A 12798-nucleotide genomic window follows, 5' to 3' on the forward strand; every position below is an offset into this window, starting at 1 on the left:
AGGAAAGAAGTAAATGTTTCAGGACAATACCAATCGTCAGAACTCTGCTTCTGTCCACAGTAAAACCAAAGTGACTTTCAGTTCAACAACACTCTGAACTGCTTTCTGTGCGGATTGCTTCCTACGTGACTCCGTTGTCCATTCGTCCCTCCCCACAGATCTCCCTCCTGGCGCTTTTCCTTGCAAGTGAACCTGCCCCTACACCTCCTCCCTCACTACCATTCAGGGCCCCAAACAGTCCTTCCAGGTGAGGTGACACATCACCTGTGAGACTTTGGGGACACCTACTGTATGCAGTACTCCAGGTGTGGCCTCATTTGTAGATTGGGAGTCCATTTTGCCGAGAGCCTACATGCCATCTGACAGAAAAAGGTGGGATCTCCTAGTGGCCACCTATTTTAATTCTACTTCCCGTTCCCATTCCATCATGTCTGTCCATGGCCTCCTCTACTGCCGCGATGAGGCCACACTCAGGTTGGAGGAGCAACACTTTATAATCCATCTGTATAGCCTCCAACCTGATGGCATGAACATCAGTTTCTCCAACTTCCGTAAATGTCCCCCACCTTCGACATTCCCCATTCCCATTTCCCTCTCTCACCTTATCTCTTTACCTGTGCATCACTTCCCTGTGATGCTCCTCCTCCTTCCCTTTCTTCCATGGCCTTCTGTCCTTTCTTACCAGATTCCCCCTTCTCCAGCCCTTTATCTCTTTCACCAATCAATCTCCCAGCTCTTTACTTCACCCTCTCCCCCTCTCCGGGTTTCACCTATTACTTATCACCTTGTACTTCTTCCTCCCCTCCCTGCACCTTCTTCTCATCTTTTCTTTCCCAGCCCTGATGAAGAGTCTTGGCCTGAAACAGTTTACTCTTTTCCAGAGGTGCCTCTTGACCTGCTGAGTTTCTCCAACCTTTTCTGTGTGTTACCCTGAGTAATTTTTGATCAGTTTACACTAAAATGGATTTTATTTTGTTCTAATTGTTTTCTTGTAAAAAAGTGTATAATTCATGTTTAGTTTTTGTGTTTCTTTTTTGTGAATGCTGCTTATATGATACTACATGACTGTGATGCTGTTTCAAGTAAGTTTTTCGTTTCACTTGGGCAAATGATAATAAACTCGACTTTGACTCTGTCAGATGTTGCCTTATTTCCAGTGTAATTGCATTAATTGCAGATTTCCATCTTGTTTAAGAAATACCAGAAGAAGTGACATTCATACTTAAAACTTTGCTAAGTTAATATTCAAATATGGTGTAGGTCAATCCATGGAGGATGGTTGTAATATTGTTTATTTTCTTCATTGGAAAGCGGATTGGTGGCTGAACTCAGGACAAATCTGATGCAAGGCAAGTCTTCTGGCATAGCATTGAAACTATCTGAGAAATGGCAGGAATATCCTTATCTGTATATGCACCTCAGCCTAGAAGCGTATGAATTTAGGATTCAAATTAAACTAGTTTTAAAATTCCTACAAATTTTAGAATGATGCCTAGCGTCAGAGAAAACCAGTAGGGAACTGAGATTCACAAAATAGAGTAACGTGAACAACAGCATGATAAGGCAGAGTCCTTGAACCAAATATGCCCTGAGCTGAGGCCTTCCTATCAGTTTATTTGCATGCCTGTCAATAGATGAGACCAAGTTTCTTATTATGATCTGTTTGTTTTCAGGATGGCAAACTTCGAGAGCCTTGATTTGGCATTTTCCAAAAAGGACTACGGAGAGGACAGTGGACTGGCTGTTTACACAGCCAATGCAATTGACCCCACTATAAAATGGCAGGATATTGACTGGCTGAGTCAACTGACCAAACTACCTATTGTTCTCAAGGGCATCTTGAGAGGTAAGCAACTTGACCAAAGGTATTCCTAACCACAGGTGCAAGGCACTATGTTAGAGTTAAGCACTTAGCTCTTCCTCCTGCTGTGTAATAAACACACTCTTCCTTCCCATGATTTTTGGTGCATGATTTTCTAATGAAGCCTTAAAAGTGCGAAGATGTGAAGTGACAGTTGAGTGATTTACGATATTCTGCAAGCCATATTTCACTTTCATGGTGCTTAATTGTCATCAATAAATAATCATAAGCCTGCGCGATGATTGCACAAGAGTGAACATGGTCCTTCGTAGCTAACCAGATGCTGTTTAATGGAAGCTTTATCCGTAATACAATATATCCTTTGTAGGTGAGTAACATTCAACAGAAGAGAAATATTTTGTCTGTAGCTTTTTTTCCCTGAGTTTTGTGATAAATGGAGTAGAAAGAATAATTTATATTTGAAGAGAAAGCTACTTTAGAAATCGAAGTATGATATAGATGATACAAGAGGAGACAGATGTACTTCGTTTTCCTACGGCATTTTATTATTCTTTAACAAATTCAGCAATCAATCATGTTGGTATAACCTGGTGAAACAGTTAAATTAAACAGTGATTATTACTATAATCATATTAATAACTTAAATCTATACAAAAACATCTGGTGGAAAGGGTTTCTTAATTGAGATAAATGGCACGGAATAATACGAAGTAACCCGACTGACACGCTGGATGCAAAACTATACCACAGGCGGGACCTTACCCACAACGTGGAGAAGAAGGATAACAAAAGCCAAGGACCGTGAAAGTGTAAAGACAGAAGTCTGACTTGCTGGACCTGACAAGTTTGGGGAAACTTGCACTTTCACAGTTTATTTAGTCATTCCTGAATGTTTGTACAGATGCTGTTATTTTATTTTGACTAGAAACTATTTTAGATCCTGTTACTAACTGCCAGGGCTTTGTAATTTTAGCCGATGATGCCAGAGAAGCGGTTAAGCATGGAATTGTTGGAATACTTGTATCAAATCATGGAGCAAGGCAACTGGATTGTGTACCAGCAACTGTAAGCTAACTCCCATTTGCTACCAATCTACTATGTATGATATCAGATGCAATGAATGGCTTTTTGGTTTCACTGTAGCATAATATTAAGATGTACTGGTGATATTAGCATGAATATAATGGACATAGTAATGCTTTGGGAGGGAAAAATGGTTTATTAGGTGCACAGGGCTGAGAACTATAATGCATCTCAAGACAATTGTTGAAATGCTCCAGCCCTCTGCTAAATATTATCCCTCAATACCGTTGCATATCTTGGGTGCCACAGTAGCATAGCAGTTAGCAAAATGCTATTACAAATCAGGGTGTTCTGAAGTTCAGAGATCAATTTTGACACCATCTGTAAGGAGTTTTTACTTTCTCTGTGTGAACCATATAAGTTTGCTCTGGGTGCTCCAGTGTCCTCCCACAGTACATAGACATATCTGTTAATAGGTTAATTAGTCATCATAAATTGTCCTGTGATTAGGCTAGAGTTAAATCGGTGGGCTTCTGGGTGGTGCAGCTCATAGGGCCAAAAGTGTCTGTTTCACACAGTATCTTTAAAATAAATAAATAATCCAGGCCGGCTCTTTTCCTGAAGAATGGGTATTGTACTAGAGAAAATATAGTAGTTTTGTATGGAATTGAATTGACTTTATTTCTTACAATTGTATCAGCGTGAATTAATCAGTCTGAAGAGCTGGTGGAAGAAGCTGTCCCGGAGCCTGTTGGTCCTGGCTTTTATGCTACAGTACTGTTTCCCGGATAGTAGCAGCTGGAATAGTTCGTGGTTGGGGTGACTTGGGTCCCCAATGATCCTTTGAGCCCTTTTTATGCACCTGTCTTTGTAAATGTCCTGAGTAGTGGGAAGTTCACATCTACAGATGCGCTGGGGGGTCCGCACCACTCTCTGCAGAGTCCTGCGATTGAGGGAAGTACAGTTCCCATACCAGGCGTGATGCAGCCAGTCAGGATGCTCTCAATTGTGCCCCAGTAGAAAATCCTTAGGATTTGGGGACTCATGCCAAACTTCTTCAAATGTCTGAGGTGGAAGAGGCGCTGTTGTGCTTTTTTCACCACATAGCTGGTATATGCAGACCACATGAGATCCTTGGTGATGTGTATGCCGAGGAACTTAAAGTTATTTACCCTTTCAACCCCAGATCCGTTGATGTTAATAGGGATTAGCCTGTCTCCATTCCTCCTGTAATCATTATTTCTAATAAGTAATCAGACAGGTATGAAATTAGTTTCTGATTTGGAGTCACAGAGTCATTCAGGTTTGAAACAGGCCCTTCAGCCCAGTTGGTGGTCAGGAAATGTAGGGAAGGCTTGACCCAAGAGCACAGCAGCAGTGGTGATTTAGCAGTAAATTATACTTTACTAATAAACTGCAAAATAACAAGCTTCGAGGGGGCCACTAAACAGGAGAGAACGCATGCTAAACACAGCAGGCAATGGGATAACTGAAAGTTAGGAGCAACTGGCTGGGTTTAAATAGGCTTCAGATGACAAGCTGGAGACATGTGGCAGGCGACTCCTGTTAGCTGGGTGGAAACTGGGAAGTGCCTGCCTGTGCAGGCCTGGCAGGACTCTCCCCCACCCCTGCGGCTGGCACCTGACAGCCCAGGATGTTCCGAATGTGTCCGGTGGAATGCGTCGGTGAGCAATGGATCCAAGGTGAAACTGGATGGCACCAAAGACCATTCCTCTGGGCCGTACCCTTTCTGGTTGATCAGATAATGCACGCTCCAATCTACAGTGAGTGAATCCATCAATCGGCCAACTGTGTACACTGGACCGCATTTCACTGCCCTAGGTCCAGACATGCAGGCTGGCTGGGTTGAATATTCCATGGACAATGGGCTTTGAGGCAGGAAACTTAGAAGATGCAACACGATGGGTGTGATCCTGAGCAATGATAGCAGCTGGAGACGGTAAGTGATTGGGTTGATGCTATGGCTAATCTTAAAGGGACCAATGAGCTGGGGCAGGGGTCGGTGCCCGTGGACAGATCCTAGGTGGGCAGCCAGACACTGTCCCCAGGCCGACGTAGGTTGGTTGGGCATCTGGCAGCAATAGGCACGGTTGGCAACTAGCGTGACCCTCCATGCCCTTCTCTAACATTTCAGTCAGGATTTCCACTGTTGGCTCCTCCACAGGGAACAATGGGTGTTGGTAGCCATGAAGCACTTCAAAAGGTGACAGACCCATGGCAGAGGAGGTGTGTAGATTGTGGGACAGGCACAGAGCAGATACTTCTTCCATGTGGAAGGGTTAGAGGTGGCAAAGCTGATTGACTCTTTCTGACTAATTGTTGGTTTGCAGACAATGGCCAGAGGAGAAGCTCACTGAGGTACAGAGGAGGAAGTAGAAGGCTCTCCAGAAGCAGGAGATGAATTGCGGGACCCAGTCCAACACAACGTTCTGAGGGAAAACTACTTGTTGGAGATCCATCTCAGTGGAGGGCACGAAAGTGGGCCACCTCGGAGATTCAGTCTACCACTGTCATGATCACCATGGCCCCATCGGAAGGTTGTAAACCCATGATGAAATTAATGGCAATGTAGGACCATGGTTACCGAGGGACCAGCAGGGGCTGCAGGAAGCCAAAGAGCTGCTGGTTGGAGGAATTGGTTTGGGCACATTGAGGGCAGGCAGCGACAAACTGAACGTGGTGGGCCTCTAGAATTGGCGTCGCAGAAAATCCCAAGACCGCCGTGTACCTGACGAGCCAGAGAGGGGTGAGGACCGGCCCCACTGGAGTGCCTCAGACAGCACAACCGCCGGCACATACGTTTGTACATGCAGTTTGTCAGCTGTGTCAGCCAGAGCAGGGCCATGCAGTCGGGCCTAGCAGATTCTGGTTTCAAGATCCCAGACGATCAGGGCGAAGATAAGGCAGGACGGAATGATGGGGCTGAGAGTTTATATTGTTGCTAGGTCAAACTGTCCTGACAGGGCATCTGTCTTAGTGGAGCTGGGTTGGTAGGGGATGGTAAAGTTGAATTGCTTGAAGAAGAGGTCCTAGCAAGCTTGATATGGGTTGAGTTGGTGGGTCTGTAAAATGTATATGAGGTTCCTGTGGTCAGTCCAGATCAGGAAGGGCTCAGTGTTTCCCAACAGCCAGTGTGTCCATTCCTGCAAGTAGACAAGTAATTTATTGGAGAGTAGCTCCCTGTCTCCTACTCCATAACAGCACTGTGTAGAGTTGAATTTGTGAGAGAAGAAGGCACAAGGATGTGTCTTCCCACCCAGTCCTCACTGGAAGAGGATGGACCCAGTGCCCATGTCAGATGCATCCACCTCTACCACAAAAGGAATGGAGTGGTTTGGATGGCAGAGAATGGTGGTGAAGCATCTCTTGAGCTCCTCGAGAGCATGGTCCACAGCAGCAGACCAGGTTATGTGTGAGGTGCGTGATCTGGTAAGGGCGGTGAGAAGAGTGGAAATTTGGCTGTAGCTTCTGACGGGACAGCGGTAGAAGTCGGAGAAGCCCAAGAAGTGAAGCAGCTATTAGAGGGAGTGCAGCTGGAGCCATCAATGACAATGCACACTTTCACTGGATCCATGGTTATGCCTTGGGATGAATGAACGTAACCGAAGGAAGGAGATGACTGGGGTGTAGAACTGGCATTTCTCTAAACTGCAGTACAGACGTATTTTTGAGGAGCTGCTGAAGGACTGAATGGTCGTGACAGATGTGGTCTTGGGAGTCCGTGGAGAAGATGAGGATGCCATCGACATAGACAAACACATACCTGTGAAACATGTCTTGAAGGATCTTGTTAATGAAGGCTAGGAAAATGGCTGGACTGTTGGAAGGTCCAAAAAGCATCATCAAGTATTCATAGTGACCAGTATGTGTTCTGAACATCATCTTTCACTCATCCCCCTGGCGGACATGGATTAGATTGTACACGCTCTGTAGATCCAGTTCAGTGAAGATCTGGGTCCCACGGAGTATTTCAAATACCCTATCCATCAAAGAGAGAAAGAATAGTGATTTTGTTGAGATCACAGTAGTCAATACAGAGACAGAGACCCCATATTTCTTTTTGACAAAGAAGAATCTTGCACTGGGATGGTTGAATGAAGTCATCCTGTAGTGCTTCGGCAATGTGGTCATACACGGCTTGGGGCCACAGGACGGGACAGGGAGAACAGCTGACCTCAGAGAGGGATGGTGCCCGGGTGGAGATCGATCATGTAGCCCGTGAGGTAGCAAGGTGCTGGCTTCCATTTTACTGAGGGCAGTGGCTGAGTCATGGTGTTTCTGTGGGAGTTCGGTGAAGTCGCGGTTTCCCTCAGTCTCCACGGATTTACTGGGTGACATCGATTGAGGCTGCAGGCAGTGGTCCAGTAAGTGGGTCTCTAACTCAGGAGTGAACCGAGTAACCAGGTGAACTGGGGGTTGTGAGTGGAGAGCCAGAGGTAACCCAAGATGAGAGGAGTGTTTGGTGAGTCGATAAGAAGGAACAAGACGGACTTGAAGGGCTCGCTGATGCTCATGTGCACGGGCATGGGCAAGCGGCTCATCCCAGTCCCCAAGGGATGTCCGACAAAGGACATCCATCAATGGCCATGATGCAGAAGGGGTGAGAGATGGGCTCAGGGGGAAGTCCAAGCTACACACAGAGAGTCAGATCCAGAAAGTTGCCTGCTGCGCTGGAATCCACAAGAGCCTCCTGTGTGCATTGAACTGTCGTGGCGTGGAGGAGAACAGAGCCAGTAAGTCGGTCTATGGTACTGAATGAGAGGCTGGCGGGAGCTTGCCAGATAGAAGGCCCCATGTCCCTACCTGGTGGTGTCATTTCCCAGACATAGTGGGCATTTGTTGTGTGGTTGATTGGTTGGTCCACAGTAAACGCACAAGTTGTTTCTCCACCGATGCTCCCACTCATGGGGGATTACAGGAGCTCTACTTAACTGCATGGGTTCTGAAGGAACTGATGATGAGGGGCCTGCAACCTGAGATGGTTCTGGGAATAGAGAAACATAGAAAACCTACAGCACAATACAGGCCCTTCAGCCCACAAAGTTGGGCTGAACATGTCCTACCTTAGAAATTACTAGGCTTACCCATAGCCCTCTATTTTTCTAAGCTCCATGTACCTATCCAAAAGTCTCTTAAAAGACCCTATCGTGTCTGCCTCCACCACCGTTGCCAGCAGCCCATTCCACGCACTCACCACTCTCTGCGTTAAAAAACTTACCCCTGACATCTCCCCTGTACCTACTACCCAGCACCTTAAACCTGTGTCCTCTTGTGGCAACCATTTCAGTCCTGGGAAAAAGCCTCTGAATGGAACTGGGGATCTGGCTGATGATCTAGGGAATCGTTTCATAAGATGCTCTCAATATGGAGGGTCAGAATGATGAGGCTTTCAAGGTTGGTGGGCAACCCCCAGGTAGACAGCTCATCTTTCATGCACTCCAAGAAGCCGTGATAGTAATGTGTCAAAAGCACTTTCACTTTACAGTTGCACTTTGCTGCAAAGGTCCTGAATTCCACTTGGTAATCCAGCATCGGTATAATTCTTGACACACGCGAACTATCTAAACTGTTGCCTCCATTCCACTTCCTGGATGTTGAAGAACTCTGTATATCTCAGTGTCAAATTCCTCATATTTATTGGAAATAGTGTTTTATTTGTCCCAGTTAGCAGCAGCCCAGGTCAGAGCTTGCCCAGTCAACAAAAGGCTCTCAACGAAGGCTCTCTTGGCTCGGTCTGTAGAAGACATAGAATTTACCACTTCTGGAAGCTCCTTCTATTTATGGACCAACTTCTGAGTGAAAAAGTTGCCCTTCAGATTCATATTAAATCTATCTCCTCATTTTCTAAACCTAGGTCTCCTAGTTCTTGATTCCCCAGGCCTGGGAAAAATTCTCTGCGCGTCTGCATTCCACTGACGCTCCAACACAATATCTTCAGTATTCCCACACTTTCTGCCTCAACTCCCACGTTGTCCCTTACCTTATCCCTTTAATCACATGTTTTGACATCAGAATGCTTCCATGGATTATAGTCTTAGGAAGCTATGTGGAACAAAATGAGGAATAATACTGTTTCCTTAGAACAATTAAGATTAAAAAGCTTTCGTAGAGCTGGTCAAAACAAAGAAAGATTTCTGATTGAGAAAGTTGTGATCTGGACAGCACTGCACGAAGGGAAGGTGAAAGCAGGTGTATTGGAAGATTCAGGAGAGGATTAAACAAGTACTGAACTTAAAATGAAAGAGAAATTTTTTAGCTATGAGAAGTAGGTGAGTGAAATTAATTGGACAGAACAATCAAAGATCTGGCCCAGGCACGACAGGTTGCTTGACCTCTTTCTGGCCCTTTTAGTTCAATGATACATAGAACATAGAACATAGAACATAGAATAGTACAGCACAGTACAGGCCCTTTGGCCCACAATGTGCCAACCCTCAAACCTTGCCTCCTATATAAGCCCTCACCTTAAATTCCTCCATATACCTGTCTAGTAGTCTCTTAAACTTCACTAGTGTATCTGCCTCCACCACTGGCTCAGGCAGTGCAATCCACGCACCAACCACTCTCTGAGAAAAAAACCTTCCTCTAATATCCCCCTTGAACTTCCCACCCCTTACCTTAAAGCCATGTCCTCTTGTATTGAGCAGTGGTACCCTGGGGAAGAGGCGCTGGCTATCCACTCTATCTATTCCTCTTATTATCTTGTACACCTCTATCATGTCTCCTCTCATCCTCCTTCTCTCCAAAGAGTAAAGCCCTATCTCCCTTAATCTCTGATCATAATGCATACTTTCTAAACCAGGCAGCATCCTGGTAAATCTCCTCTGTACCATTTCCAATGCTTCCACATCCTTCCTATAGTGAGGCGACCAGAACTGGACACAGTACTCCAAGTGTGGCCTAACCAGAGTTTTATAGAGCTGCATCATTATATCGCGACTCTTAAACTCTATCCCTCGACTTATGAAAGCTAACACCCCCATAAGCTTTCTTAACTACCCTATCCACCTGTGAGGCAACTTTCAGGGATCTGTGGACATGTACCCCCAGATCCCTCTGCTCCTTCATACTACCAAGTATCCTGCCATTTACTTTGTACTCTGCCTTGGAGTTTGTCCTTCCAAAGTGTACCACCTCACACTTCTCCGGGTTGAACTCCATCTGCCACTTCTCAGCCCACTTCTGCATCCTATCAATGTCTCTCTGAAATCTTTGACAATCCTCTACACTATCTACAACACCACCAACCTTTGTGTCGTCTTCAAACTTGCCAACACACCCTTCTACCCCCACATCCAGTTCGTTAATAAAAAAAAATCACGAAAAGTAGAGGTCCCAGAACAGATCCTTGTGGGACACCACTAGTCACAATCCTCCAATCTGAATGTACTCCCTCCACCACCACCCTCTGCCTTCTGCAGGCAAGCCAATTCTGAATCCACCTGGCCAAACTTCCCTGGATCCCATGCCTTCTGCCTTTCTGAATAAGCCTACCATGTGGAACCTTGTCAAATGCCTTACTAAAATCCATATATATCACATCCACTGCACTACCCTCATCTATATGCCTGGTCACCTCCTCAAAGAACTCTATCAGGCTTGTTAGACACGATCTGCCCTTCACAAAGCCATGCTGACTGTCCCTGATCAGACCATGATTTTCTAAATGCCTATAGATCCTACATCTAAGAATCTTTTCCAACAGCTTTCCCACCACAGATGTAAGGCTCACTGGTCTATAATTACCCGGACTATCCCTACTACCTTTTTTGAACAAGGGGACAACGTTCGCCTCCCTCCAATCCTCCAGTACCATTCCCGTGGACAATGAGGACATAAAGATCCTAGCCAGAGGCTCAGCAATCTCTTCTCTCGCCTCGTGGAGCAGCCTTGGGAATATTCCATCAGGCCCCGGGGACTTATCTGTCCTAATGTATTTTAACAACTCCAACACCTCCTCTCCTTTAATATCAACATGCTCCAGAACATCAACCCCACTCATATTGTCCTCACCATCATCAAGTTCCCTCTCATTGGTGAGTACCGAAGAGAAGTATTCATTGAGGACCTCGCTCACTTGCACAACCTCCAGGCACATCTTCCCACCTTTATCTCTAATCGGTCCTACTTTCACTCCTGTCATCCTTTTTTCCTTCTTCACATAATTGAAGAATGCCTTGGTGTTTTCCTTTACCCTACTCGTCAAGGCCTTCTCATGCCCCTTTCTTGCTCTCCTCAGCCCCTTCTTAAGCTCCTTTCTTGCTTCCCTATATTCCTCAATAGACCCATCTGATCCTTGCCTCCTAAACCTCATGTATGCTGCCTTCTTTCACCTGACTAGATTTTCCACCTCACTTGTCACCCATGGTTCCTTCACCTTACCATTCTTTATCTTCCTCACTGGGACAAATTTATCCCTAACATCCCGCAAGAGATCTCTAAACATCGACCACATGTCCATAGTACATTTCCCTGCAAAAACATCATCCCAATTCACACCCACAAGTTCTAGCCTTATAGCCTCATAATTTGCCTTTCCCCAATTGAAAATTTTCCTGTCCTCTCTGATTCTATCCTTTTCCATGATAATGCTAAAGGCCAGGGAGCGGTGGTCACTGTCCCCGAGATGCTCACCCACTGAGAGATCTGTGACCTGACCCGGTTCATTACCTAGTACTAGATCTAGTATGGCATTCCCCCTGGTCGGCCTGTCCACATACTGTGACAGGAATCCGTCCTGGACACACTTAACAAACTCTGCCCCATCTAAACCCTTGGAACTAATCAGGTGCCAATCAATATTAGGGAAGTTAAAGTCACCCATGATAACAACCCTGTTATTTTTGCATCTTTCCAAAATCTGCTTCCCAATCTGCTCCTCTGTATCTCTGCTGCTACCAGGGGGACTATAGAATACCCCCAGTAGAGTAACTGCTCCCTTCCTGTTCCTGACTTCCACCCATATTGACTCAAAAGAGGATCCTGCTACATTACCCACCTTTTCTGTAGCTGTAATAGTATCCCTAACCAGTAATGCCACCCCTCCTCCCCTTTTTCTGCCCTGTCTATCCCTTTTAAAGCACTGAAATCCAGGAATATTGAGAATCCATTCCTGCCCTGGTGCCAGCCAAGTCTCTGTAATGGCCACTACATCATAATTCCATGTATGTATCCAAGCTCTCAGTTCATCACCTTTGTTCCTGATGCTTCTTGCATTGAGGTACACACATTTCAGCCCTTCTACCTTACTGTCTTTACACCGTTTATTCTGCTTCTCTTTCCTCAAAGCCTCTCTGTTAGATCTGCCTTTACTCCATGCACTTCTTTCACTGCTCTATCGCTCTGGGTCACAACCCCCTTGCAAATTAGTTTAAACCCTCCCAAACCATGCTAGCAAACCTATCTGCAAGGATATTGCTCCCCATCGAGTTCAGGTGCAACCCATCCAATTTGTACTGGTCCTACCTTCCCCAGAAGAGATCCCAATGATCTAAAAATCTAAAACCCTGCTCCCTGCACCAACTCCTCAGCCACGCATTCAACTGCCATCTCCTCCAATTCTTACCATCACCGTCACGTAGCACTGGCAGCAATCCTGAGAACGCCACCCTTGAGGTCCTGTTCTTCAGCCTTCTGCCTAGTTCCCGAAACTCACACTTCAGGACCTCATCCCTCTTCCTGTCTATGTCATTGGTCCCAACATGTATCACGACTTCTGGTTGCTTTCCCTCTTGTACCAGGATGTCGTGCACCCGGTCAGAGACATCCCGGACCCTGGCACCTGGGAGGCAACAAACCATGCGGGTGTCCTTCTCACGTCCACAAAATTTCCTGTCTGCTCCCCTGACTATAGCGTCTCCAATGACGACAGCTCTCCTCTTCTCCGTCCCACCCTTCTGCACCACAGGGTCAGACTCGGTGCCATGAGGTAT

General features: G+C 45.9%; 1 protein-coding gene across 4 annotated transcripts in view; it reads left to right on the forward strand.

The window, feature by feature from the left end:
• The window catches only part of hao1 (hydroxyacid oxidase (glycolate oxidase) 1), a 65745-nt gene that overhangs the window by 33816 nt on the left and 19131 nt on the right, over positions 1–12798 (forward strand). For 3 of the 4 annotated variants that reach the window (XM_063056194.1, XM_063056193.1, XM_063056192.1), the window contains exons 4-5: positions 1674–1846; positions 2796–2887. In XM_063056194.1, coding sequence (XP_062912264.1) covers positions 1674–1846; positions 2796–2887 — 265 coding nt within the window. Of the gene's footprint in view, positions 1–1673; positions 1847–2795; positions 2888–5196; positions 9971–12798 lie in introns of those variants that run through there. The other variant, XM_063056195.1, reaches the window with a different exon arrangement.

The sequence above is a fragment of the Mobula hypostoma genome, chromosome 8 (assembly GCF_963921235.1).
Source record: "Mobula hypostoma chromosome 8, sMobHyp1.1, whole genome shotgun sequence".
Classification (NCBI taxonomy): domain Eukaryota; kingdom Metazoa; phylum Chordata; class Chondrichthyes; order Myliobatiformes; family Myliobatidae; genus Mobula; species Mobula hypostoma.